This window comes from Podarcis gaigeae, assembly GCF_964106915.1.
Source record: "Podarcis gaigeae genome assembly, chromosome: 5".
Classification (NCBI taxonomy): Eukaryota; Metazoa; Chordata; class Lepidosauria; order Squamata; family Lacertidae; genus Podarcis; species Podarcis gaigeae.
This window is the reverse complement of record NC_139681.1, coordinates 26,818,203-26,845,185: the sequence shown is the minus strand read 5'-3', so window position 1 is coordinate 26,845,185 and position 26,983 is coordinate 26,818,203. Positions and strand designations below refer to the sequence as shown.

Sequence of the window (26,983 nt, the reverse complement as noted above, 5' to 3'; positions counted from 1 at the left end):
TGTCTCTGGGTTGCATTCTAGCAAAGTCTAATTGGGTTTAGCTAATGCTGGAACACTTTCCCCCATCTCATAATTAAACTTACAGTGCAGGCGTCAGCAGCAAACAATATTGTAGTTATTGTACCCGACTTGATTACAGAATGCTGCAAATATTCTTTAGTTTTTCTTTGTGTTTCTCCTTAGCAAAGGATTGTGGAATAGCCAGTAGACTTGTTTCCCATGTTCCATTGTAAAATATGTATCAGTAACACATTAAACACTGTAATATATTGATCTCAGAACTACATATGCCTCATAGCACAAAAATAATGATTCACTTTTTAAAAACAATCTATTCCCCCTCTATGTTCAAGTATGTTATCAGAGTGCTTTAACAATGGAAACACTACTACTCGAATAAGCACAAGAGAGAGTACATTAGTGAAGGATAGGGGTGTTAAAGCTTCACTTAATTATTGTTTGTTTCTTTGTATCAATCAAATTAAAAACAAACAGAGATAAAACTTAGCCAGATTATATTTGTATGGGACCAACTTCCCAGGCAATCATAATAGCGATTTTTAATTTAGATGGTTAATTTTGGTCAACAGCATGTTTGGAATTATTTACACACCTGGTGGCTAAGGGTGAGTAAACATTCCATTCTGATAAGTTTGAAAGATCTCCAAGTGCTGGCTCTGGTGTGGCAACTGCATCTTTCCTTCCCAAACTATACTTGAGGTGCACCCAGCATAGGTAATTGACTGTGGCAGGATGGAAAAAGAGTTACTGTCTTGCTGACTGGAAGAGGAGACGAATGAACCTTGCCTATATCAGTTTTTACAGTGCTACATTGAAAATATGGCTTTTTCATGTGACCTACATTTCTCATGAAAGAATGTAGGTCATAACTAGCTGGAAACTAGAGTACATACATTGGATGGCGATTGATTTGACTGTTCAGTTGTTACTGTAAGCTGTTTGTAAACTATAGCCTTCTTTAATATTTAGATTTTTAACGTATAACTGAATGCATAAAGCAATGCATCAAGGTTATTGGATACCTATTATCTGCTTTGGTTATAAATGTTTTCCTGTGGCAGTTGATTTTTGTATACTTGCTATAAGAGCTTATGATCAAAGCTGATAAGGATTTATAGAGCTTTGGGTTCAAAAATTACTTACTAATCTAAGTGAAATGAAGTCAAAGGTAGCAAGTTACCAGCATAAGGAGTTTCTACTTATTAGATATGAAGGATAGCATTTAGCTGTTTCAGATGCAAAAAATGCTGGCAATGCCTCAAGCATGGAGCAGCCCAAGCTACTTGCTAGGGCAGTTTTATTTTATTATACTTGATGTATGTATCGTTTTGGTACACACAGCAGTAATTATGTTACCATTCATCGTAAGCCCTGAGCTCTTGTGTACACAAATAAAAAAGTGTAGAATTCAAAGTCCAAAAATGAAATTTTATGCATGCATGTTAACATGATTGGAATGCTTAAGAGTAAAATGCTTCCATTTTGTTCTCTCCTTAGTTTTGCAGTTTCAAACAGTAGTTAAAAACTTATCAAGTATGGTACCCAAGCTTCTCATGACATGCTCACTGAAAGCCTATAGTATTTTACCCATTTGCGTACACAGTAAAAACATTAAACCTTAAAAAGATTCCCTAACCAGGGCTGTCTTCAGATGTCTCTTGAAGGTTATTACCCATCTCCTTGACATCTGGTGGGAGGCCATTCAACAGGGTGGGTGCCCCTACCAATAAGGCCCTCCAAAGTTTCAAGCCATTTTCAATATATGGAATTAATACTTTGTCTCTTTCTGAAATACTTGTTCCTGTGTAAGAAGATTCTATTCATTGTAAATGTATTTGAGTTGTTTCAGTAAACAGATAGTTGCTCCTTTAAGGATGTCAGGTCAGATTTATATAATACACTGTGTATACACTCTGTAATCACGGTTGTGCAGTTAACATTTTCATCTTTTTCTCTTTCCTTCTCTTTCTAGAGTCAAGTAATGTTAAAGGACAATATCTCATGGAAGGACTATAGCTAATGGAAGAGAAAAGTCATATCAGGACATCATTGGTTTCCAGGTTACCAAAGTATGGAACAAAACCTGCTGGAAATATGCTACAGACCATCCCAAATGGGACAGCTGTTAATTTATCAGGGAATACTCGGAGCGTTGACAAAAGTTTTGGCAAGCACAATGGCACTATTCGTATGTCTTCCTTCTCTTTTAACTGGCGAAAATCAAATAAATACCAACTGGGTGATCAGGTCAGCAGTGAATCTGACTCTAGTCATAATTCCAATGAAAGGCTGACAGATTCTGAAAAGTGCCCTCAGTCTGAAGGAGCAGTTGGTAAAGAAGTGCTCAGGGTGGGTTCGAGCAACACCTTGTCAAAACTAGCTAAGCAAAACAGCATGTTTGTGTCACCTACCGAAGAATTAAACCAAAAGGCTTTGCCTGGGCTGTCTAGTTCTGCTAAGTACAGTAAAAGTTCCTTGTTAGGCAGAACTTCATTTTCTGGACTTCATGCTCCAAAATCACACTTGAATGGCATTTGTGGGAACCGTTCAACTATAGGCTTGCAGAGGAATAGAGGTAATTCTACTGCCACCAGGAGCAGCTCAGGGGAGAGTTTGGCAAAATTGACTGACAATGATAAATCTTGTGAAAAAATGGTTAGGTCACAAAGCTTTTCACATTCCATTCAAAGCTCTATCTTGCCCCCTGCAACCCTAACTAGGTCACACTCTTTTAACAGAGCTGTGGATCTTACAAGGCCTTATCAAAACCAACACTTAACTATTAGAGCATCTCAGAGGTCAAATCTATTGTCAAGAAGTGCACGGCAGTTGGATATGCCCAATGGCAATGAACCATTAAGATATGGGTTTTCTAGATCATATGCTGCTTTAGCTCCCCCTGGGTTGAAAAAACAACCACTATCCAATGGCTCTGGGGATGCACCTTCTCTCAGATTTAGAACAGCCCGTCCATCTTTATTGAAGCCTAGCAACCAACATTTGGGGAGAAAGATCCCTGTGGATGGCAGCACAAGTAAAGATACCGAAAACTGTACAGAGGACTTGATTTCAACAAATAGCAGTGGAGGAGTTGATGCAAAAGGAATGCAAAACAGTGAAAGAACTGAAGATGGAGAAACTGTACATAATAATGTAGATAAAATTATTAGCATGGATGGTGATGTTGATGAAATATCTATATCTTCCTTGTCCTCTTCTGAGAAAAATGATCTGAGCGAAGACTTTAGTGATGACTTCATAGATCTAGAAGATCCCAACCGACCAATAACAATTCAAGAAGAAGTGGTTTCTGTTCAAGAGCTGGAGCATGGCAATGGAATACCGCTAGATCAGATTTTGTCTCTTAAGAAAAGTGAAAGATCCAACTGTAATTCTGATGAATGGCTGAATATACGTGTGTCTGGTAAATATGTTATGTTTTTTCTTTGAAAATGGGAACCTAAGCTCTTACAGTATTGCCACTACTATTTTGTCACCTAATAGTGTGCATTAATTTTTTTTGTTAGATTATAAATAAAAAATATGTGAAGAAGTCTACCAATAGCTTTTATTGATTGTTCAAAATTTTATTAGTTTTTCTATGTATGTTTAAAGAGTAGGATACATGCACAGCCAGTTTTAGAGGAGAAAACAAGTTATTTCTTGGACTTAGGTGCTCTGGAGGAAGTTTTACCCAGTGTGTTTTGTCCACAAACACATTATTAACTAGTTCTATATACAATGACACTAAGAAACTTGGCTCTATTACAAAACTATTTTTAATTGTCCTAATGGTACCACCAAGCAGCTACCGTATTTTTCGCCCTATAGGGCGCACCGGCCCATAGGGTGCACCTAGGGGGTTTTTTTTGGGGGGGGGAAATAAAGAAAAAAATTTCCCTCCCAGGTGCAGGGCTGGGGCGGGGGAAGCCTGAGCTTCCCCCGACCCCAGCCCCCAGAACAGGCTTGCGGATATCTGCCCAAAGCCCGGGGTGCGCTCCACTGCGCGCCCCAGGCTTCGGGAAGCAGGCTGCTATCCGCAAGCCTGGGGAGACTGGTGCGACTTCCCACCGGGCTCCCAAGGCTTGCGGATATCTGCCCGAAGCCCGGGGCCCGCTCCGCTGCACTCCCTGGGTTTCGGGCTGTAGGCTGCTGTCCGCAAGCCTTGGGAGCCTGGTGGGAAGTCGCGCCGGGCTCCCAAGGCTTGCGGATAGCTTCCTGAAACCTGGAGAGCGAGAGGGGTCGGTGCACACCGACCCCTCTCGCTCTCCAGGCTTCAGCGAAAGCCTGCATTCGCCCCATAGGACACACACACATTTCCCCTTCATTTTTGGAGGGGAAAAGGTGCATCCTATAGTGCGAAAAATACGGTAATTTGTACATCTTCTCAAACAAGGTAACTATGAAGCTGTTCTACCATTGATTGCTATTCATCTTCCTGGATTCTTAGTGCCATCATTCTAGTGGACAGTGTGCAGATGCAAATTCTGTGTTAAAATAAAGTGCCTGGTCTAGCCAAATTTGAGCATAGTTTAAGTCCTCTTTAATTTGATGGAAGAGTTAAAAGCAAATGCCTAACTTGTATCTACTGAAGTCTATGGAGTATTAGTGCTTTAAACTGTGACATAGTACTCAGTACTTTTATAAGAAGCAGTTTAGGTGTGACAGTCTAACATTTGTGGCAGAAGAAACTATGGCAAGCTATCATTGTTATTATTTATTTATTTGATTTATATACAACCCTTTATCAGTTGTGTCTGTTCTGGAAGGGCTAATTTTAGAAAGTTAAAGTCTTGCCTCATGTTCTCTTAGCCATGTTTTGCGCCAAAAGAAAAATATTTATACTATAAAACACTGTCAAACTATTTGAGTTGAGCTGTGATCCTAAGCATGTACACATAGAAATAAATTAATATCAGTAGGTTTGGGTATGTTTGCTTTATAAATTGAACAATTTCTTAGAAAGTGTTGACAGATGGAATGCTTGTAGTTGTTATCAGAATATAAGAGGTAATCTGTATCTTTATTCCAACAACAGCAAGGGTCAAGATTCAAGGACAGAGTCCTGTTTCTTCTCTTTGGTTGAAATTTGAAAAGGGGAGACAATTGACTTCTGCTTACTCCAGTGGAATATATAAAATGTTTGCAACATGAGATTCCATCTAGTTTGAGAGGAGGTTCTGAACAACAGAACAGTATTTGCTAATCTGCCAATTCTTACTGGAACTCATGAATAGGTCCACTTTCTCAGCATGCAATGTTAATATTGTGTTTTAATTGTTGGAACCCATCCTGAAATATTGGGGTGAAGGTTAATGAAAATAAAAATAGTAATTATTAATAATATAAACAGGAAATAACTGTGTAGCTAACTTAAGTTACAAAGTATCGTGAGCTTGCCATTCTTGAATATGTTTGTATCATTGCTGGCCGACCTGCTTTACAAAACTCTTAAACTATTTGCATTAGAATATTTACTTTTTAGAAATGGTACAGAGAGAGAAGGCATGTGGGTGGTGCTGTGGGTTAAACCACAGAGCCTAGGACTTGCTGATCAGAAGGTCGGCGGTTCGAATCCCCTCGATGGGGTGAGCTCCCATTGCTCGGTCCCTGCTCCTGCCAACCTAGCAGTTCGAAAGCACATCAAAGTGCAAGTAGATAAATAGGTACTGCTCCTGCGGGAAAGTAAACGGCATTTCTGTGCGGTGCTCTGGTTTGCCAGAAGCGGCTTAGTTATGCTGGCCACATGACCCGGAAGCTGTATGCAGGCTCCCTCGGCCAGTAAAGTGAGATGAGCACCGCAACCCCAGAGTTGCCTGCGACTGGACCTAATGGTCAGGGGTCCCTTTACCTTTACCTTTACAGAGAGAGAAACTGAGGTGACTCTTGATAACTGCATGTAGGTAATGCAGCATGTAAATTGCAAATTTTGAGAGTTTGTGTATAATGTTAACTTCTTGCTTTTGCTTTTATTTAAATAGTAGATGACAAGAGTGAAAGTGCAAAACATCCTGCTGGGAGCAATGTGATTTCCTCTGACATGGACTACAGAGCTGGCTCTTCCTTTGAGCTTTCTCCATCTGATAGCTCCGATGGAACCTATATGTGGGATGAAGAAGGGTTGGAGCCCATTGGAAGTGTCCATCCATGTGGAAGTTATGATTCTTCAGAAATGAATAGTATAGTAAGTATAACTTGTTTATTATTATTGGGATAGTATTCAAAAGCAGTTAACTTTCTGCAAGGCTCACAATAGCCTAGTTCACCTGCAACCTTAAATTATAGTCTTAAAACAAGACTGCTTTAACAAAGATTAATGCTTTGCTGCTCCTCTGTTCCTAGTTTGACATTATGCGCAACCTGAGATTGTGGTGATTTGATAGACCTTGGTTTCTGCTCTTCGTTTGGGTTTACACATGACAAACCAAGCTTTGGCTTATTTAGTCTCCCAGTGACACAAGGGGTAAAATGCTTGTGTTTATTTAATTAGAGTTTAACTTAAAGGGAGTACGGCATCCTTTGTAAATAGGCAACACACTTCTGATGCAGGTGAAATGAGACCATTGCAATATTTTGTATTATGCTCAAGCGCCAAGTCTTCCAATATCACATTTATCACAATTCCAATATCACAATTATATTTGAGGACAGTGACTTTTTTCCCTTCTTCTGACTATCTGCTTTAAATCATGAAATGATGTAGAAACAAGTTCTTGCTTGCAATTTGATACAGTAAGCCTGCAACTTGTGTGCTTTTAACAAATGTGCATTCAGCTTTATGGGTGTGACAATTTTTTTAAAAAAAGATTGTTGGGGTTCCTGGAAAAATGACTTTGGTAATCCCACCCTCCATTGAACCCAATGTTTTATCTACATGCAATTTTGCTGAAATTCAGTTTTTAAAGTCATAACCAATTGAACAGTAGCATGTTAATTTAAAATCTGGAATTGTAGATTGGAAATAGTTGGAATCAGAGCTGCAGGTTTTCATTATTATTACTATATATTTATACCCCATCTTTTTCCCTGGTATGCATCAAGGTAGTTTAGTCAGCTGAAGTATGTGCTCATAAATGTAGCAAAGTAATATATGATGCAGAGGATATTTTGTATCTTCATGAATGGTTGTCTGCATTTAACAAACTCTTCAACTAGTGTCCTCACGTACGTGAACATGAAACAGAAATAAAAGCTTTTTGGTCAGAACAGGTATTGTAGAATTATTTCCATTAAGAAACACTTGCCACAGTAGCAGTTGCTTCTGTTGTTGGGATAGGTAGAATGTGGTATTGGGTTTAGAATTGAGGAAGAATAAACTTTTTAAATAGCCCTTATTGCTGCAAGGATATGCTGAAATATGTGTGGGCAATGCCAGCTGATATTTCAGAAGCTGAAGAAATGCTAAAATTTCCCATGCCTGGAGGTGGGCTTCATAGTCTGGAGAGCAGAATGGCTTTACATAATCCAGAAAATGTGCTTTTGTTCGGTTTGGATAACTTACATAGGGTGCTGAATTTGGATTGCCTAGGTTGAGAATTGTAATTTAGTGAAAAAGTAAATGCAACTCTGAATAGCTCTTCTAAAGCAGGGTTCTGAGATCCTGCTGTGAAAAATTTCACAACTTCCAATTGCTTCCTGCATTTGCTTTTTAGTGGTTATCTCCTTGCATTCTGTGGTTACAGCTGCTGCATAAGGCACTGTGCTTGTTTCCTCTTACCACAGGAGAGCTTCTAGCTGCAATTGAATGATCTGCTTGAAGTTGCAGATGGGCTGCGTTGTAGCTGCCTTTGGCTATTCATCAAAGAAAACATTTAAAACAAAACTGGCAATGATGATACCTGGTGAAAAGTGAAAAATATCTTGCAATTTTAATATTATTCGTTTCACTAAGCCACATTGTTAAACTCTGATTTAGATTACTTATAAAGACTGCTAGATGTGTTGCCTGTATAAATTCTTTTGATTTTTTCAGAGGGACAAATTCTGGATAATTATCTTTCAAATATAATGATGTAGGGGAAAAATATTCTGTACTTTAAGACAGACAAAAAGAAATGAATTTTCTCTATAAATCCCCCTCTCCTTCTTTTAGCAGTGCTTTCACTTTTTCTTTTCTAAGAGTCTGTTTCCCAGTCTGTCTTGCTGCTGCTGCTGCTTTACTTAAAGAAATCTGAAATCATCTTTATATTTTTAGCACTATAAATATATGTGTAACCTGCTCTGAACTCTGAAGATCAGGCAAGAGAGAAATTCAGATAAATGTACCTTCAAGATTTGTTTGATAGTCATTATGCCTAAAATATATTTCACTTTGAAAGTATATATTGAAATTCTCGAGTCTAGCAAGATTAGTTTGGTTTCCCAGGCAACTGGAGGTCTTTATTTGGCTAACCACAATTGCATTTCTGTAAGGCTGAGTAAAATTCCTAGAGCTCTTGTTCAGCTGAAACTCCCTCTTGTAGAGATCAAAGAGAATAAATCTATTGCTTAAGTATTTATCTCCTTCGAGAGTGTATCTTTTTCTTTTTGTGAAACCTGTAGATTTTTGTAGTAAAACCACAATCACTAACTCTTGTTCATAGTATGAAATATAAATGGGTTTGGAAGGGGTTACAGTTTGAGTTGGAAGTTTCATGTTAGAAGCAGTAGCCTATGTAATGTTACCTGAAGCTGTGCTTAGTTGTTTGATGCTTGTAAATATCTGTAATCAAAATGTGTTAAGCTGTATGAAAAAATACAGGCATTTAATCATAGATTTGGAACGGATCATGGAGTTCATTTAGTTCAACCTCTTGCCTCGTGCAGGATCTTCAATGCAGCTGTTTAAGCCTTTGCTTAAATATCTTCATTAAAGTAGAGCCCACCCCCTCCTGAGGTAGCTCTTACATTGTCAAACAGCTCTTACTGTTAGGAAGTGGAAGTTTCTCTGATGGTCCTGTTTACACTCTGGTTCTGCTTGCCACCTCCCCAAAGGCAACAGGTTGGCTACTAGGAGAACAAGATGCTGGACTAGGTGGGCCTTTGGCCTGATCAAGCAAGGATCTTTTTACATTATTTAGCTGAAACCTGGTTTCCATTTCCACATCTTAGTTCTAGTCTTGTCGTAGAAAGTAACAGAGAGTTAGCCTGCTCTACCTTCTGCATGACAATATCACCATCCTGTTTCTTGCCAGCTAAACATATCCAGCTGTTCCTCATGTGATTTAGTTTCTAGATTCTTCACCATCCTGGTCACTTTCCTCTGGACATGCTGCAGATACTCAGTGTCCTACTTAAAAGGCAGTGTCCAGAGCTGAGCATAGTACTTCAGATCTGGTCTGCTTAGCAGCAAATAGTGTGTGTTTCTGTCAATGCTCCCGGAGATTGCATTTGTTATTTTACCAACCTCTTTGAACTGCTAGATCAGCTTTATCTTGCGACTAATTTAGACAAATCTTCAAAAGTACTGCTGCAAAGCTATTTGATTCTTGGTACCTAAATGCAGGATTTTATTTTTATCTCTGCTGAATTTTTATCATGTTGGTTTGGGTACATTGTTCCAACCAAGATAAATGCAAGCTGCATATTTGATAAGCTTCTACTTTGACCAAGTCATTTGTAAAAATGTTGAACAGCATAGGGCCTAAGGCAGAGCCCTATGCCATTCCAATGAAAGCCTTCCTTGAGCTTGACAAAGTCATTAATGAGCACCCACTGGGTACAGTTGTTCAACCAGCTGTGGATCTACCCAAGACTTGTATCATCTAACCCATATTTTACCAGCTTGTCAACAAGGATATTGTGCAAATTTTGTAATGGTGGTAGCTGTTTTAGAGTACATTAGTCATTTTATGAGATAGTAGCTCTCTCCATTTGAAGAATCCCTTAAAAATAAACATATAATCTAGCTCTCTCTGTAAAGTCGGTTGAATTCTCTGTGGTGCTGAATATCTAGTGCACTTCTTGGTAACTTCATGAATGGAGGCTAGATGGCAGTATAAGAGCATAAGCTGATGGTTTAAACATCCTTCGAATCATGTCAGGTGGACAGCTTTCATGGTGCCTCCTTTATTCTTTATGTAATTGAATATAAAAATACAGTATTAAATGCAAATATCTGCAGCTGTAAATGTATCTACTTTCATTTGCCATAGTGAAAGTGTCTATGCTATACATATCTAATTATTTTCACAGAAGTTAGCATGCTTGCCATAGCTTTCCAATGAGTAAAATACTGAAAAACTTACCAGCTACAAAGTATCATTAGTAAGGTGTTAGTTCCACTTAAATGACCCTGCCTATATTTTATATCTGGTGACAGTAGTTATTTGCGGCTATTGCACTATTTTTAAGTGTCAATATTTTATTTATTTATTTAAAACAGTTCTGCCCTGCCAGCCCACTGAAAGGACTTCACTAATTTAGTTTTGAAATTTAATCATGTAAATTTACTATGTTTTCTTTGCTTGACTTTGTGAATTTACATATTTAAATATTTGCTCTGCATATTTACTCTCATTGTATATAACAAATTGCATTTTCAGTACTTTTGTTTTCCATTTAATTTTAGAAGTAGAGAATACTTCCCATAATACCAATTTTAATACTTATATATTAGCAGATTATTAAGTGTTTTGTAATAAGCTGCTAGACTTTGCATAAGCAAATGTATTGGTAGTATTAATATGTTTTAAAATGTTGTTCAAAGGAACTTAAAATTTAATATTTCCTTTCTGTGATCTTGCTGTGAAGCAAGTTTTGGTTTTGCTGATGTCCTAAACTAGATCATGTTCATGTTTCTGTTCCCAGCTTTCTGGGTACAATTCAACTAAGGTTTTGAATAGGTGGAGCAAGGTTTGCTAACGCAGTTGGACTTTCTCCCCTCTCCCTGTGCGCTCCTCACACTCCCTAAAACTCTTCTGCCCCCCCTCCCCCATTTAGGTGGTGTGGGGTTACACAAGGGGTGGGAAGGAAGTCCTGTTGTACAAGCAGACTTCATTTTGCTCTTACATACCCCCTTTAACACTGGCTGGATCTAGACACATCAAAGAAGTGTTTCAATTTAAAGCGTTGTAAATTTGAACAGGGAAAACAGGTAGAGAAAAGTGGGACACTACATTGCCATCTGGTGGCACCATGTTATATCACATATGCAACACATATAAATTGCCTTTTCTTTACCAGTGTAGCTGAGTCCACTATCTTGAGCTGCACCTTATGTATCTAGTGTGTGTGTGTGTGTGTATATACGTATGTGCTATAGGTTTCCTGAATGTTGTTTGAAGATACAAGTATTAAATTAAGTATTAGGGTTAGTTAGGGTTGCTGCTGGGGAGTAAAGAGTAGATTTTGTGTCACTGGTAGACTGTTGGGCAATTTCTGGTTGACCACCTAACAGGTCCTAACACCTACTAGCAGCTGGGATTTTCTGAAGAATGCTGGACTATGTAGGTATTGATTTTACCCACCAGCAAGGAAATGGTACACACTCAGTACCACATAACACAGATTAGTTATGCCTTAACTGTTAAGAGGGCATACTTGTGGTCTTTTATTTCATAATATAAGATGTATCTTTGAACCATAGTAATTCTAGTCTATTGTTGTTTTTAAAGAAAATACCAAGCAAGATCTAAAGTCTGCCTGCCCCTGCCTTACAGGATGTTATCAAACTATAGTTGTATATATTCCTGGTATATTTTTGTGCATTTCAGAAAATGGGTGTGCTATGAACTAAGTATATCCCTTAGTAGTGGTAGTAAATGTGCATTTTAAGTCATTAATGCTAATGCTTTTTTTTTTAAAGATAATCTATGAGCATGTTTGTCATATCAGTCTGTTCATTGGGCCTTAGATATTATAATACGTAAAACAAAGACAGCATTGTAAGTGTTGTTTTCCATTCTTCTCATAGACGTTATAGACAGGATGGCTGTCCTCATTTTTCTTTTTTTTAATCTCCTCTAGTGTGTGGTATGTATGCATTCATTCTCAAATTTGGTTTTAAGGAGCTTGATTATATTACTCCGAAACCTTGAGAGATGCTATCGAACGTTGTTTAATCTTCTAGATTATCTATATTTTCATTTTGAATGTGGGACTGCTTCCCAGATTCTTTCAGAGTAATGGTGTTGGTTTGTTGCTGTTCAAAACCAAAACTTCTTTACCAGTAAGACACTTGTCTGCATTTTGTTTCCAAACTTACCAAAGCTTGGTGATTGCCTTTGGCAACAAAATAAAATAGAGAGTTGTAGAAGGCACGCCCTGCCACGCTGAGCAAATATGAGCCTATAAAGAGAAATGTGGGAGGAATCAAAGTAGATGAGAACCCTAGGAATGAGTAATACTGCTGCAGTTGGCACTGACCTATATGTTTAAATCTTACAAGCTGGTGAAAAGTAACTATATTGATAGAAACCATCCCAGTTCACACACACCATGCAGAACTAGTATAAACATGTAGAGATGGAGGTTGAGGTTTCAGTACACATTCTGTGGGCAGAAGCCAGTGGAAAGTTCTCCTTCACAAGTGTTTTTGAAAAGAACCAGGGAAGCTTTACAAAAGCATGCCTTTAATTTTGATTCCATGTGTGCTAGAGACATACCATTTTATCTGTATGTTCTAAACATGTAGAATTTTTTTGAACTTCATGCACGCATTCTTGTAGGATGGGTGGGGAGAGTAAAAAGTTTATTGAAGAAATGGAATCACATTCTAGTGCAGAGGATAGAAATCTAATGAGTTCTTTTAATTTGTTTTAAAAAGGAGCATGTACTAATATTTTTGATAACAGCATTACAAGCAATATGAATGCTTGTTATTACAGATGAATTATTATTGTGCTTAGTTATTGCCTTCACATTTGTATTGGCTAGCTATCTTACACCTAATATCTGGCACATGCGTAGCTACCATGGAGAGCAAATGTGTGCTAAATCTTCCTATTTTTTGGTGTTTGTGTCTAAATGAATTAAATTTGTTAAATTGGAAGAGACATTTTTTGTCCAAATAAATTATTCTCTAATATTTACTTTAGCAAATACTTCATGGATGTTTTTGTTTTGTTTGTTTTGTTGTTGTTTTTTGTTTGCTTGCTTGCCTGAGTCAATAAGATGATGGAGGGGTGGTGGTTTCAAATGCTAATAGCAGCACTTCTTTGTCACCATGACAACAGGCATACTGACCTATGTGATTGTTTAGTTGGCTTCAGGGAGACTGGAGATGTTAAGGCAATGTCAGTGGTTGCTGCTTCCTGATTGGACAGCTAGTTGATTAAGGTTAGAAGGACTCCCTGACTTACCACATGGTTTCTATGGTAGCTGCAATAGTAAGCCTAAGTTGTGGAGCATTTTTACACTTAATCATCTTCCTTTTTTCATTCTTAAAGGTATGAATGCTATTACATTGTGCTAATTGTGTTACCTGGGTAGGAGTTAAATTGTGTGATGTTCTAAGTCTGATAGCTCAAAACATAACAATATGAAATTTTATACAGTATATCAAAATCAGTCTAGTTGCCCCCCTCCTTTTTGCGAAAGAGAGAATATCACTGTTGGGATTGCTAGTCAAGCCTTACTTTTCTGTAACTTTCTGACTTGTTTCAGGCAATGGTTGTAAGGAATGGGGAGAACAAACCTTGTCTGCCAATCCTTCATTTATTTGAGTGCAGGATATCACTAAGCTTGACACTATGGCATGGCCAGTGAGCATTGCCCAGATGTTTCTAAGTTTATATTGTTCTCTATATGTTTGTTTCCCATGTTGTTTCAATTTCTTAATTTTAATGAGATGAGGCAGCTAAATATCAGAATTAGGTTAGGGTTACTTTTTTACTGCAAGGTATTTACTGAGATACAGGGACTCTCAGTTTCTTTTGACAGATATATTTGTGCTGTTTTTAATGACAGAGTAATTTTCAGCTAAGATTTTTCTAACATAATAGACTTATTAATATTGATAAAATTATAAGTTTACTCAGTAACTATCTATATTTAAAAATCACTTTCAAAAGTGATGCCCACTTGCCCCACATCTGCTATCACGTCAAATGTGAAGCAGGTAAAGACTTGGCTACAAAGGAACAGTTGGATGCCTTATCATGGAACTGAAACTGTCTTGGTCGCACTGGTTGATGATCTCCAGCGAGCTAGGGACAAAGGTGAGAGTTGTTTCCTAGTTCTGCTGGATCTCTCAGCGGCCTTTGATACAATCAACCATAACATTCTTCTGGACCGTCTAGAGGGGCTGGGAGCTGGGGGCACTGTTATACAGTGGTTTCGCTCCTTCCTCCTGCGCCGTGTTCAGAAAATGGTGGGGGGGGGATGAGTGTTCAGACCCCTGGGCCCTTACTTGTGGGGTGCCTCAGGGTTCCGTCCTCTCCCCCATGCTTTTTAACATCTATATGAAGCCGCTGGGAGAGATCATCAGGGGGTTTGGACTGGGTGTCCATCAATATGCAGATGATACCCAGCTCTACCTCTCTTTTAAATCAGAACCAGTGAAGGCGGTGAAGGTCCTGTGTGAGTGCCTGGAGGCGGTTGGAGGATGGATGGTGGCTAATGGATTGAAGTTGAATCCTGACAAGACAGAAGTACTGTTACTGTTTTGGGGGGACAGGGGGCGGGCTGGTGTGGAGGACTCCCTGGTCCTGAATGGGGTAGCTGTGCCCCTGAAGGACCAGGTGTGCAGCCTGGGAGTCATTTTGGACTCACAGCTGTCCATGGAGGCGCAGGTCAATTCTGTATCCAGGGCAGCTGTCTACCAACTCCACCTGGTACGCAGGCTGAGACCCTACCTGCCCGCGGACTGTCTCGCCAGAGTGGTGCATGCTCTAGTTATCTCCCGCTTGGACTACTGCAATGCGCTTTACATGGGGCTACCTTTGAAGGTGACTCGGAAACTACAACTAATCCAGAATGCGGCAGCCAGACTGGTGACTGGGAGCGGCCGCCGAGACCATATAACGCCGGTCTTGAAAGACCTACATTGGCTCCCAGTACATTTCCGAGCACAATTCAAAGTGTTGGTGCTGACCTTTAAACCCCTAAACGGCCTCGGCCCAGTATACCTGAAGGAGCGTCTCCACCCCCATCGTTCTGCCCAAACGCTGAGGTCCAGTGCCGAGGGTCTTCTGGCGGTTCCCTCATTGCGAGAAGCAAAGCTACAGGGAACCAGGCAGAGGGCCTTCTCGGTAGTGGCGCCCGTCCTGTGGAACGCCCTCCCATCAGATGTCAAAGAAATAAACAACTACCTGACAGATGTCAAAGAAATAAACAACTACCTGACATTCAGAAGACATCTTAAGGCAGCCCTGTTCAGGGAAGTTTTTAATGTGTGATTTTAGTGTTTTTTGGTTTCTATGGAAGCCGCCCAGAGTGGCTGGGGAAACCCAGCCAGATGGGCGGGGTACTAATAAATAATAATAATAATAATAATAATAATAATTAATAATAATTAAAGTACAGATTGGCACTGACAGCAATTCCCCCCCCCCCTCAAGGATCAACTTGCAGTAGGCAATTTCTGACCAGGAGCTCCTGAGGGCAACTGATCCTTGCAAGCCCCACTTTCGATATGGATCTTCCTTCGCAGCCTGGTGATGGCAGATGACTGACAGGTGGAGAGCTGCACCCAGCTATTAAAGTGGGCTGTGGGATTGCTCAGTTCTAGCTGGCCTAGCTATCCCTGAAGTTTCCCCTACCCTCTGCATCTGGCAATTTACATCTGTAGATGGATCTGCTGTGGCCATTGGAATGATTCTTCTGTCCCTCTGCATGACTAGCATTGCAGCTGTTCAGGCAGGCAGGTCTAATACCTTTCTAGCCTTGGTTGCTAAACCTGTCTATTTTTTATGTGGAAGATTCTGCACCATAAAACTAGTGCATTATAAGAAAGGGAAGGGAAGCTAGTTCTCCTGGTACTTCCAGGAGCTTGAAAAGATGACACACCTTGGCTTGGAGCATGGTAATTTCACTTTGGTGTTCTGATGTGTGAGACAGCTGGAGAGTCAATGAAATGTTTATTTCAAAAGGCACATAGTTTAAACTGGAGAGACAGACACAAATGTGCACATCTTGTAGCAGGTATTTTTTATTTTCTTGTAGGATATTTTGAATAATCTTGATTCATGCGATCTTGAAGATGATGATCTTATGCTCGATGTTGACTTACCTGAAGACGCACCCTGTGATAATGGTTAGTGAAATTGTTTGAATATGTTTAAATGCTTTATTGCAACTTCCCTTATCCTGGCTTCTTTGGTTGCCCATCTCTCTTTCCTTGCCAACTATGACTGTCATTTCCTGAACTTGGGAAACGTCCACAGAGGTACCATCAGCAACACTGAGACCTGTGTTCAGCTTCATGTCTTTATTCAGGGAGGGGAAATTGCTGCTCCTACTACTGTAATACAGCTTCTAAAGCATCCTGCTCTGAAAACAGCATTTCCTTAAAACCTTTTTCAAACAGTTTATAAGCACTAATTTTACTTAGTGTCATGGCTTTCAGCTTTCAAAGTACTTTTAAGGAGAATTCTTGATGTGTTTTGTATTGCATTCTATATAAGAGATTTTTAAATAATCACATACTTTTTTGTGTAAAAGCTCAGCCAGAGTGTACAAGTATTTTATACAAATACTTTTGGCTTTCTTAGGATTAAGTTGTGAAAGCTGTTACATGTAGACGGAGTTCTAATATCTGTTGAAGAATAGCTTTTAATATACGATTGTGCTGAATGTTTTAATGCACCTTACTTTATACTTGTTAGATTCCTCAGAAAAAGTTTATTAAATAAGTTTGTTAGAATAGTTCATAGGGCTGCATTTTACTTGTTACATTTTGGAGTCTGTGAGGGAACTTGCACTCTATTTATAGCAACGGTTCTAGTGCAGCAAGTATGTTCTCAGTGAGCAAGGCTGTAGTTCTAAATCACAGGGTCAAATTGGGCTCATTTCCCAACAATACGCAAGCAGGGAATGAGCAGGAAGGAAGGCCTGTTTACCACGGTCTTATGCAAAACTATGTCTGAGTAGGCAGTAGAATAAGACTGCTCCGTTTTATGAAAAGCTTCTCGTAGCCGAGGCCTGACAATGTGAAGAGAAAGTGTCTGGGTAAGTAAAAAGCCTAAAGGGTTTCTTGAAACTTTTCCTTCCTGGCAGTATTTTCCATTATTATTTTTTACTTGGCTTTTAATAGCTTGTAAGTAGCTGCCAGTCACAGCTTTCACTGACTAATCTGTTGTTGTTGCTCGTGCAAACTGAGAGATCTCTGAAATCTCATTTTCATTATGTGATAGAATGTATATGTTAAAACTTTTTTGTATTTAAAAAAGCTTTCTGTTTAAATATTCATATATCTATCTTGCCATAAAATGAAATGCTGTTTCTGTTGCTTTTAAAGGTTGCTCTTAAATCTTAGGATTCTGATGGCAAGGGAATTACTCTTTACAACAAAAATACTGCTGAATTTTGTCAGCATCAGTTTAAGTTTTGATTACTTCTTGTCCTATGTGATTGAAGCAATATGTTTCTTAACTGAAGTAGTAATGTGACCTTGTGGATGCAGTTATTTAAAACATATGTATCCTGCCTTTTGCTGTTGAACTGATGAACAACAGTAATTAAAGTCTCATCACAGTTTTATACAAATAATTAAAAGCACCAAGTTAGAGCAGTAGCAGTTGATAACACAAATTTGTTGTACATCAGTTCCTGTACTTATTTCTGTACATCATTGTAAATCAGTAATGAGATATATCTGGCAGCCACTTTGCAGTTCTGGGTGATCATATTTCCATTTAGATGAATATTGAAATAGTTTCTATTATCTATGTAGTGGATTGTGAAAATATGAATCGTTATGAGCGGCCAGAAAGAAATATTCGACAGCAGAAGGAGGGGTTGTGGAAGAGGACACCACAACGATGGAATGCCCAAGACCATTATCATCTTGGTCATACTGACCATTGTTCCCATAGTAGAAATGATCTGAACAGGTAAGGCCCTTACTTTTCACTCTTTTGTTGTTGTTGTTAAAACTATATATAATAAAAGAAAATTATTATAAATTAGTTTGGAGATGGTTTTTAACACCAGTCAGATTAAATCAAATAAACAAGGATTATTTGGTGTTATGTTGGAGGGGATGCGAGGAAACAGAGAATTATGTTCACATGTGGTGGGGGTGTAAATATGTACAACTTCTTTGGCAAAGGGTGTTTAAGGAGATAACAGAAATCATTTGGTTAAAGCTGACTGAAAGTACTTAGTGCTTGTAGTCTACAGTTTATATTGTAGAAAAGGCTACTTTTTCTTGCATATACTGTACATGTGCTGTCGAAAAACAAAGGTATCCTTTTTTCTTCAAGACTATTTGAGCCCTATGCATAATTGATTGATTTAAGGATGGAGTGATAGCTGTAGTAATATTTGATTGGTATTAAAGATTTCAGAATGTTTCTCTTACTGAAGTACATCAGAAGATTGTCTATTAAAACATTTCTAAAACACTTTTCAGGAGCTGCAACTATTTTGACTCTCCTCCTGTCGGTCACCTTGAAGGATATGGAGCACCAAGCTTGTACCCACCTCTGAGAAGTTTGCCGGCAAACACTGTGATGCTGGATGAAATGACCCTTCGGCATATGGTTCAAGACTGCACATCTGTGAAAACTCAGTTATTAAAATTGAAAAGAATATTTAATCAGGTTAGCAAGTTTTTAACAACATGGGAATTGAAGGGACACTTGTCACTAGTTTGTGTTACAGTACTTGATGCTAATAAGTGTGTGTGTACATACATGCCACCATACCAACTGACCTAACCCTCCTTTGATTCTATTATCAAGTAAAACACTAGGGTGGCTTGGTGTTGTTGTTTTTTAAAAAATAACAAGCAATCGTATTTCATTTGAATTAAATTGCTTCATTTGTATTCAGTGTTAGAAACTGAAATATGAAAGCTAAAAGCTAAATGGCACCTTAAACCTAGGTTTTGGGCGCAACAGCGGAATGTCTAGACACACTCTTTTTATAACAAGAATACATAGCTGAAAATGCAGCTAAAACAATACATTCATTTTTCCCATAGTCTAGTCCTTCCCCTGCCCACCCCCCTAATATTCTTAAGAGAGTCTCATTTCCAGTCTTCAGAGAGTAGCTGGAAGTGGGGAGGCAGAAAAGGTCCTCCTTTTCTTCTGCTCTGCAGTTTTAACCTGAAATCTTAAGCGCAGTACTGTGCCTGGTGCTCAGAAACTGCTTGTGCTAATGAAATTCCCTGTTGCCAATGAGCCTAGAACAATAGGAGTTTCGAACACTGTTTGTGATGTAATTGTGCTCAGACGCATGGAAGTGAAGCAAAATCTGTTAGAATGCCCTGTGTCACTGAAGGTCACTTCATAAGTTCCCCTTCACGCAAGGGGGAGCAGAAGTACATGTTTTGCCGAATGTGTGATGTGGTTCTGTCATGGGGAGGAAATAAACCTGTGTACAGGGGGTTAGATTAGATGTGAGGAACCTTTGGGCTTCCAGATGTTGCTGAACTGTGACCCTCATCATCGCTGGCTATTGCCTATGTTTTCTGGAGCTGATGGGAGTTATACATTTGGAGGGCCAAGGGTTCCCTACACCTGCTTTAGATGAAAGAATGGTTGTGAATGTTCTAACACTTCTCAGCCAGATTTGTAGTGCTCATATTTCTATGGTGTTAATTCACATGCGTGTGGATTGTTTTTCTTCTGCATAATAATTCGAAAAAGAAAAAGGTGTGATTGTTAGAGAGACTTGCATACATAGCTTTATTGATAGGATCATACAAAGCTTTAGTCAAAGAACTGAAAATGTGTAAGTTAAATTGAGTGTTAACCTAATTGTTCTGGACTGGATTTGCAAATGTCTAGTCTAAGCCTTGCTAGAGAGAGGGAGGCCTGCTTCTGAAGTTACTTTGCGAAAACAATAACCGTAAACGTCATCCCTTTTTCCTGTGCATAACTGTCTTGGCTCAGACTTTCTATTTTTGTACCTGTGAATAACATACCTGACTTTTCTAAGTACGAAAGGACTTCAGCTTCAAGAAACCCTACCCAATAATGGACACTCTAGCTGCCCTCCCTCTAGTCAGGTCCTCTGGCAAGTAGAGTACTGCTGTTAGCTACAGAGCAGCCTGGATGGAAAGGCGGAACGCTCCTTCCTTTAGGAGCTGTGCTTCCCAGGGTGCTTGTGTATGTAAAGCACTGCTCTTAAGTGCCATTCTGCTATTATATTATTATTATTATTATTATTATTATTATTATTATTATTATTATTATTTATTACAGTTGATCTGTTACTCACCTGGTAAACCACTGTCTCAAAGCCATTTACATGTAAGATCATTAAAAACACAAAAACAACAGATACATTTAAAACAATACTAAAACCCCAACAAATGGACACTCATGGTAAAGACCCATTTATCCAGCTGGGAGAGCCTGCCGGAATAAAAATATAAAGCACAGCATTTTGAAGGCTTCCTCCTGCGCATCTTTCCCTCTCAATTACAGCTGTGTCTAAGAGCACTATGTAGTGAGGGAACAGTTTTCAGTACCTGCTCCTCAAACTGCTTTTTCTCGGGAAAGTGAAATAAAACATCACATCATTGTGCCCCCAAGTCTAATGTGTGCTGCTAGTACAAATTATGGTACATTGGTAAAATATATGATTAATTGAAATCTTCCATTTTCTAACATATCAGTACAGTGCTGGCTTTGTAGAGGCAGTTCGCTTATTACAGTTATGATGTCACTAATGATGAGGTCCCTTTGAACAGAAGAAGCCCAACATTCTTAGTTCTTAAAAACAACTAAGTAGTCTATGGTGATTATGTATCTTTCAGCTAGTCTGGGAAGTATAAGAAGAATACAATATATGCCATGTAGACGGAAAGTAAAATTGGAAAAAAAGGTTGTTTTCAAATACTCAGAATATTTCAAGGGGGGCTTTTTAAAAAAAGTAACCATATGTAACCTGGTCTTTTTTGCATGCACAAAGGTGCTACACTGTATGTGTCCTATCAAGCTAGGGGTATAGTGTAACAACCTATTATGTGTGGATCTTGGCTGGAAATAGTGATATTCAGTTTGCTGTTGCACTCCAGTGAGAACTAGGCCTTAATCCTGCCTCCGGACTATACGACTTCAAACTGCAGGTGGGAGATGCTCACATGATTGAATGTCTTCTTGTATGTAGAAAACTAGCAAGCCGAGTAGAAGGTGCAGATACCCCCAAACACCTTTTTTAAACATTCATTTTTATTGTTTTTTATACCTATTGGTGCACTGTAAATAGTGTACAGTAGAATACTTCATGAAGTGAACATCACTTTTGGTGGAAATTTTTGAATGGAGGAACCCCCCCCCCCCTTTTAGTAGTGCAGCCAAATTTACAATCTTACCGAATCTGTTGCACTAATATAAGCAAAGTGCCTGGTTACACATAGGAAATAGTTTAAATGCAAGCTTCACTTTTCTGTAGTTCAGTAGCCTTCTAGGATGCAAGATTCCTGTAAATCCCTGAACCAAAAAAGTTTTGGTGAAGTGGAATGATATAACACCCCATAGCTATGTGACCTTTTTATAATTATTCAGCAAACAAACTAGAAGTAACAAATTAAGTTCCAGCCCTTATAATTCTTGAATAAATCATTGTGTGGTCTAGGCATTAAGAAACACTTTCTTTCATCTCTCTCTCTCTCTCTCTCTCTCTCTCTCTCAAAGCAGTTTCATAATAAAGCTAGTATTTAACATGTTGAATACTGCTAGGGGGAAAGTTTCTTTGAATATGGATACCAGAAATCGTTTGACAATTTCACAAGATTCTTAGTGCTGAGAAAATAAAATGAAAAGTAAAATCAGTGCATACAATTTATTAGCAGATCTCACTATCTAGTTTTGGAAATCTGTGCTTGAAATAAAACTCTGATAAGATGGAACCATTTGGAAACTACCAGATCTCCCAAGGTCAGTTCAAAATGTCAGGAATAATCCAGGAATTAGTAGTATTTATCCTGCGGATTCCAGGTCTCGGATTCCGCAGCATCCCAGACCTGGGAGAAGAATCGGTGGAAGAGGACTGGAAGAAGTTTAAAGACTATCTGCAGAAACACTGCAAAGTTTATGAATGTTAAAATGATGTTGGATATGAAAATAATATGGCATTAGGGATACAGTTTGAAAAAATATGCAAAAATGTAATAGAAAAAGGGTGAAAGACCAAAGTTATATTATGTCAAAAGTAAATAATCTGTTAAGGGTGTTTAAATATAAGGAGGAAAGATTGGAGACATAATAGAATGATTTTAATAATTAGAAATGAGTTTTGAAAGAGGGTAAGGATTTGCGGTATCTGATTGGGTAAAGAGGAACACAAAAAAGGGAGGCGTGAGGAAGTCAAGAAAGAAAGTTAATTAAGTAGGATTTTAAAAGTTGGAGTTTTTATTTTTATTTTTGTTCGGTGGAATTTTGTTTTTCCTGTACCTTGTTTTTCAGAGCTGTTTTATGTGTATTTTGTTTTTCTGATTTGTCTTATGTGTATTTTTGATTATGTTCTGTTTTTCTTCATTTTTTTGGTTGTTATGTCTTTTCCTTTTTATAAAACCTTAATAAATATATATTTTTTAAAAATAGTAGTATTTATCATTCAAATACTATAGGATTTAGGTGCTCAAATAAATGGAAACCTTTCTCTTCTTGCAGACTGATGACAATGTGTCACTCCACAACATCACATTTTCACTTCCTTCAAGCCCAGAACTGCAGGAGCCTGAACCAGTTTATAAGGTAAACCAACTGTGCTTATTTCAGAGTTGACCCTTTTGAATGAAGGAGCTAATGAAAAAGCATCAAGTGTGTAGCTCAGCACTATTTATTTATTTATCTATTTAAAGAATTATCTTGTTTACCCTTAGTAGGTAAGACAAGGAGAGGAGTTCCTTTAATTTTTTCTTTCTTTGCAAAGCAGCTGCAAACTCTGCAGACTGTTTTGAGAGATAAGAATTGTGGTGGAAAAACTGGGCAAGCAAAGAACCATGTTGCTAGGCAAAATGAGGAGAGAAGACAGTTTCAGGAAAAGCACCACTAAGAAACACTTGGCCTAGGGAGCAGGTTTTGTTTTCCAGCTGCTGTTGCCACATGTATTTGGTAAGAGGCTTGGGCAGGATTGCAAACAAACCAAACTTAAGGGAGGATGTTAACTTCAGACATAATGTTGGAGTAGATTCAGGGAAATCAGATTAAGTCTATTTATTTCAGTAGGTTTGATGTAGTTTGATATCACCCAGTGGTCTGTTGCCCCCAAGTAAGCTATAGTTAGTTGTCCATTTAATTGTCCAGAACTTTCAAACCATAGCTTAACTACCAGTGGTGGAGCGTTCACCGCCTGTGTCCAGGGCATACATACACCAGGGTACGTTCAGGACATGCTGTGGGGTGGGGTATGTTGCCAGAGCGACCCCTGCCCACTGCTGTAAAGCAGGGCACACTTATGGGGCACCGCAAGCTGTTGCAAAGCAACAGGCATCACCCTGGCCCCTGCAAGCCAAGTGCTGCTTTTGTGAGTGGCAGTGGGCTCACAGGAAGGGTGTCATATGCTGTTGAATCCTCTCACTGCACCCTATAGCTGGAGGGCAGCTGAGGACACAACAGCTCACCATGCGACAGAGCGCTGTGATGCACCCCCCCCCAAAAACTGCCTGGGGTGATGCCCCCCCTCAGCCCCCCATTCTACGCCACTGTTAACTATGATACCAGAATCTGACCAATATTTGCAGTTTTTTTCACACCCCCCCCCCCCATTTTCAGTTCTCAACATTTGGTAATGAAAATAATGCAGAGCCTAAACTTTAAGAAGCAATTTGCTCCTAGACAAAGATTTTACTTTCTCTCTTCCCTGACCCCCTGGACAGATAAGAATTATGTTTATCTACTTCATGGAAAACATTAAGATCTCCACTTTTTGTTTGGCAGACTGATGATTTGCTGAATGAGATCACACAGCTTAAAGAAGATTTAAAGAAAAAGGATGAAACAATCAAACAACTAGAGCATCGGCTTGTGAGTATATTATACAGTATACTCTGCAGAGAATGTGATATCTCCCATAATTTCTATAAAGCAATGTGACAGCACTTCTTGTTCACTTGCGTGGGACTAACTTCAATATTTAAGTCAGTGGGAAATCCTTTTATAGGAGCTGCTTATGTAAATTGAAGCAGTCACAGGAATTCCTGGATCAGGAGTATGATACCTTAGTGTTCTTACATATTATGGCCATGTGCTGTGTATGTTAACTTTAGAGCACAGAATTCTGAAATAACAGGAGTTCAAACCGCACCATTTTTCATTTTAACATATCACACTCAATTTATTTTACTCTTAATGCAGCTGCATTTAGCAATTTGTATCAAGTGATAAGATTTGGCATGAGTAATCTAACTATACTTTAAAGAGCAGCAGATGATGTTTCTTACAACGTAAAGCCTAAATTACAATATTAACACATTCAGGGGAACTATTATGGAAGCAGGTATTTAAAAATGAAATTGAAAAACAATTGAAGTTGCTGTGAATGATTTGGAAATATTTCATGTTAATTGCAGATAACTGTGATAAATTTAAATGTATAAAAGTATCAGGATATATATGAGTCTAGGTTTCTTTCTGGGAGACACTGGGTTGTAACCCATGACCTTGTTCTGTTTAGTGCAAGACTTCCACCTACACAATGGGACGGGACTTTCATTTCCTGTCCTTGCTACTACCCCCCATCAGTTATGGGTTTCTCCCCAACTTTCTGGAGGAGATCTGGGGGGTTTGCGGGGAGTGCATGGGGAGAGGAAGTCCTGTTCTGCAGGTGGAAGCCCTTGAACTAATGGTTCAGTATACACTTGAATTAAGTATTTCTAATGTCTATTATGTGGATCAGCCTTTGGACCTCTGTATCCATCCTTTTCTTCTTTCTTAGCAGCAGTTTGTGGCTCCTGTTTTGCGGTGGTAAAACCCATGAGAGTACGGAGGGATCGTTTTATGGCCTTACTGCCTCATATTTTGTTTAATTCATTTGCTAAATGTTATATTGTGTTTTATACTATCTGTAAGACATTTTGAAATGTTTGTGTAAAGTAACTAAAAAGCGTAATAAATAACCATCAAATCGTTTGTCTTTTGCGTATGCATAAAGTCTGTTAGGTGTGTCTGCGACAGAGACAGCAAGATATCTGAACAGCCTTCGTGCACATATGCTGACAAATACACACAGACCTCCTGGAGGAAAAGTGCTGTGAGTAGTTGATCAAAAGTTAGTTGTTTATGTAAGATAGCTCCTGGTTTAGATCCATTAGGTTTCGTCATCTTGTCATGTTACCTAGATTCTTTCAATTTCTTCTTTTTGTTGTATATAATTTTAAAGATGTTTTGCAATCTGCTATATTGTATATACATAGTTATTTATCAGGTGACGGAGACATACAGTTCTTTGTGTATTTGTGTCTGTGTGTTGACTCCCATTTGAGTCTTAAAAATGCAATTTAGGATTTCAGATAAGTAGGATTTCAGATTTGAGTCCCTCCTGATTCCTAAGTATCATTTTTAGGAATGCCATCAAAATGCAATATAGTGCTAATGTAGTTCATATTAAAGTTTAATATGAGCTGCAGACATTCCAGAATCGAAAAACCATTTTGGATCTTAGTAAATCATTTTAGATGGGTTCTGTAGTCTATATTTAATTCTTATGGATTAAATTCACTGGAGTGTATCCAATATTTGTCCTATTCAGGATTGTTCCATTGAAATGAATGGACATTAGTGACTTAGGTCAATTAGTTTCAGTGGGTCTGCTGTGAGTATAACTTAGTTGGCTATAACCCACTATTTTCAAATCTCATGAGAATCTATTACCAGTACATATTTTTCTGGCAAGGTTACCTCTTTGTCTTTTTAATAAGTGTCAAATTTTAGTCCTGGGTTTATTTCTGTTTCCAATTTTGGAATCTGAAGTATTGGTGTAGATGACAATATAATTCTTTACAAGTTTGATGGATTCTAGTAGAAAATATTCTCCATTAGTATTCATAATGCACAGCAGCATTTACCAAAAATATGAAATAGCTCTTGTAAGAAAATTGTGATCTTTTGGATTTCAGAATAACGCTGGGCACCAGCAGAAATCGCACTAGTTCTAGATTTGAATGAGAAAAATTGGGGTTCACTTGTCCTTACCCCTTTTAGCTAATTTGAGGTTAGTGTTTTCATATTTCTGAGGAGGAAAGAGAGGATTTCCTAATTCTATGCATCTTATTCAACATTGATGGTTGAGCATCTTTTCTAAGGTAAAGAAAAAATTTATATGCAAACTGTAGCAATATATTTTGACTGTTGAAATGGCAATGAAGTGTTCTGTGATGTCACATGCTCTACATATCACTGATTTTTTCACTGAGTTTCCTAGCAGTGCAGTATGTAGTTTATGGGTTGCTAGTATGCAGGATGTGTGTCACAAATGGTACAGGCACCTGTGCGGACTTCATAATATGGCTAGACACGAACAAATGGACCAGTGGACCCGGCTGTGGTATAATTAGGCCTGTAGCTTTGTCCTGCTAGTTAGTAAATTAGAGGCAAAATAACACTAAAAGGATTGCCCTGAAATGGCATTATACTGCTCTAGTTCTCATGGCACATTAAACCATGGTTTAAAAAAAGCCCATATTTTAATGTGAGCATGCAGTGTACTAGTGCACACTACTGAAAAGTTCCTGTTGCTAAGTGTGCGTATGTTCATAGAATCATAGAGTTGGAAGAGACCACAAGGGCCATCGAGTCCAACCCCCTGCCAAGCAGGAAACACCATCAGAGCACTCCTGACATATGGTTGTCAAGCCTCTGCTTAAAGACCTCCAAAGAAGGAGACTCCACCACACTCCTTGGCAGCAAATTCCACTGTCGAATAGGTC

The 26,983-nt window shown here is 38.6% G+C and overlaps 1 protein-coding gene across 7 annotated transcripts in view; it reads left to right on the top strand.

Moving 5' to 3' along the window:
- CCSER2 (coiled-coil serine rich protein 2) overlaps positions 1-26,983 on the top strand; it is a 53,935-nt gene that overhangs the window by 5,885 nt on the left and 21,067 nt on the right. For all 7 annotated transcript variants that reach the window (XM_083740303.1, XM_083740302.1, XM_083740297.1 and 4 more), the window contains 8 exons: positions 1,994-3,445; positions 6,003-6,205; positions 16,105-16,195; positions 17,834-17,993; positions 18,515-18,704; positions 22,728-22,811; positions 23,997-24,083; positions 25,210-25,308. In XM_083740303.1, the coding sequence (XP_083596429.1) occupies positions 2,041-3,445; positions 6,003-6,205; positions 16,105-16,195; positions 17,834-17,993; positions 18,515-18,704; positions 22,728-22,811; positions 23,997-24,083; positions 25,210-25,308 (2,319 nt within the window). In that variant the 5' untranslated portion in view covers positions 1,994-2,040. The remainder of the gene's footprint in view (positions 1-1,993; positions 3,446-6,002; positions 6,206-16,104; positions 16,196-17,833; positions 17,994-18,514; positions 18,705-22,727; positions 22,812-23,996; positions 24,084-25,209; positions 25,309-26,983) is intronic.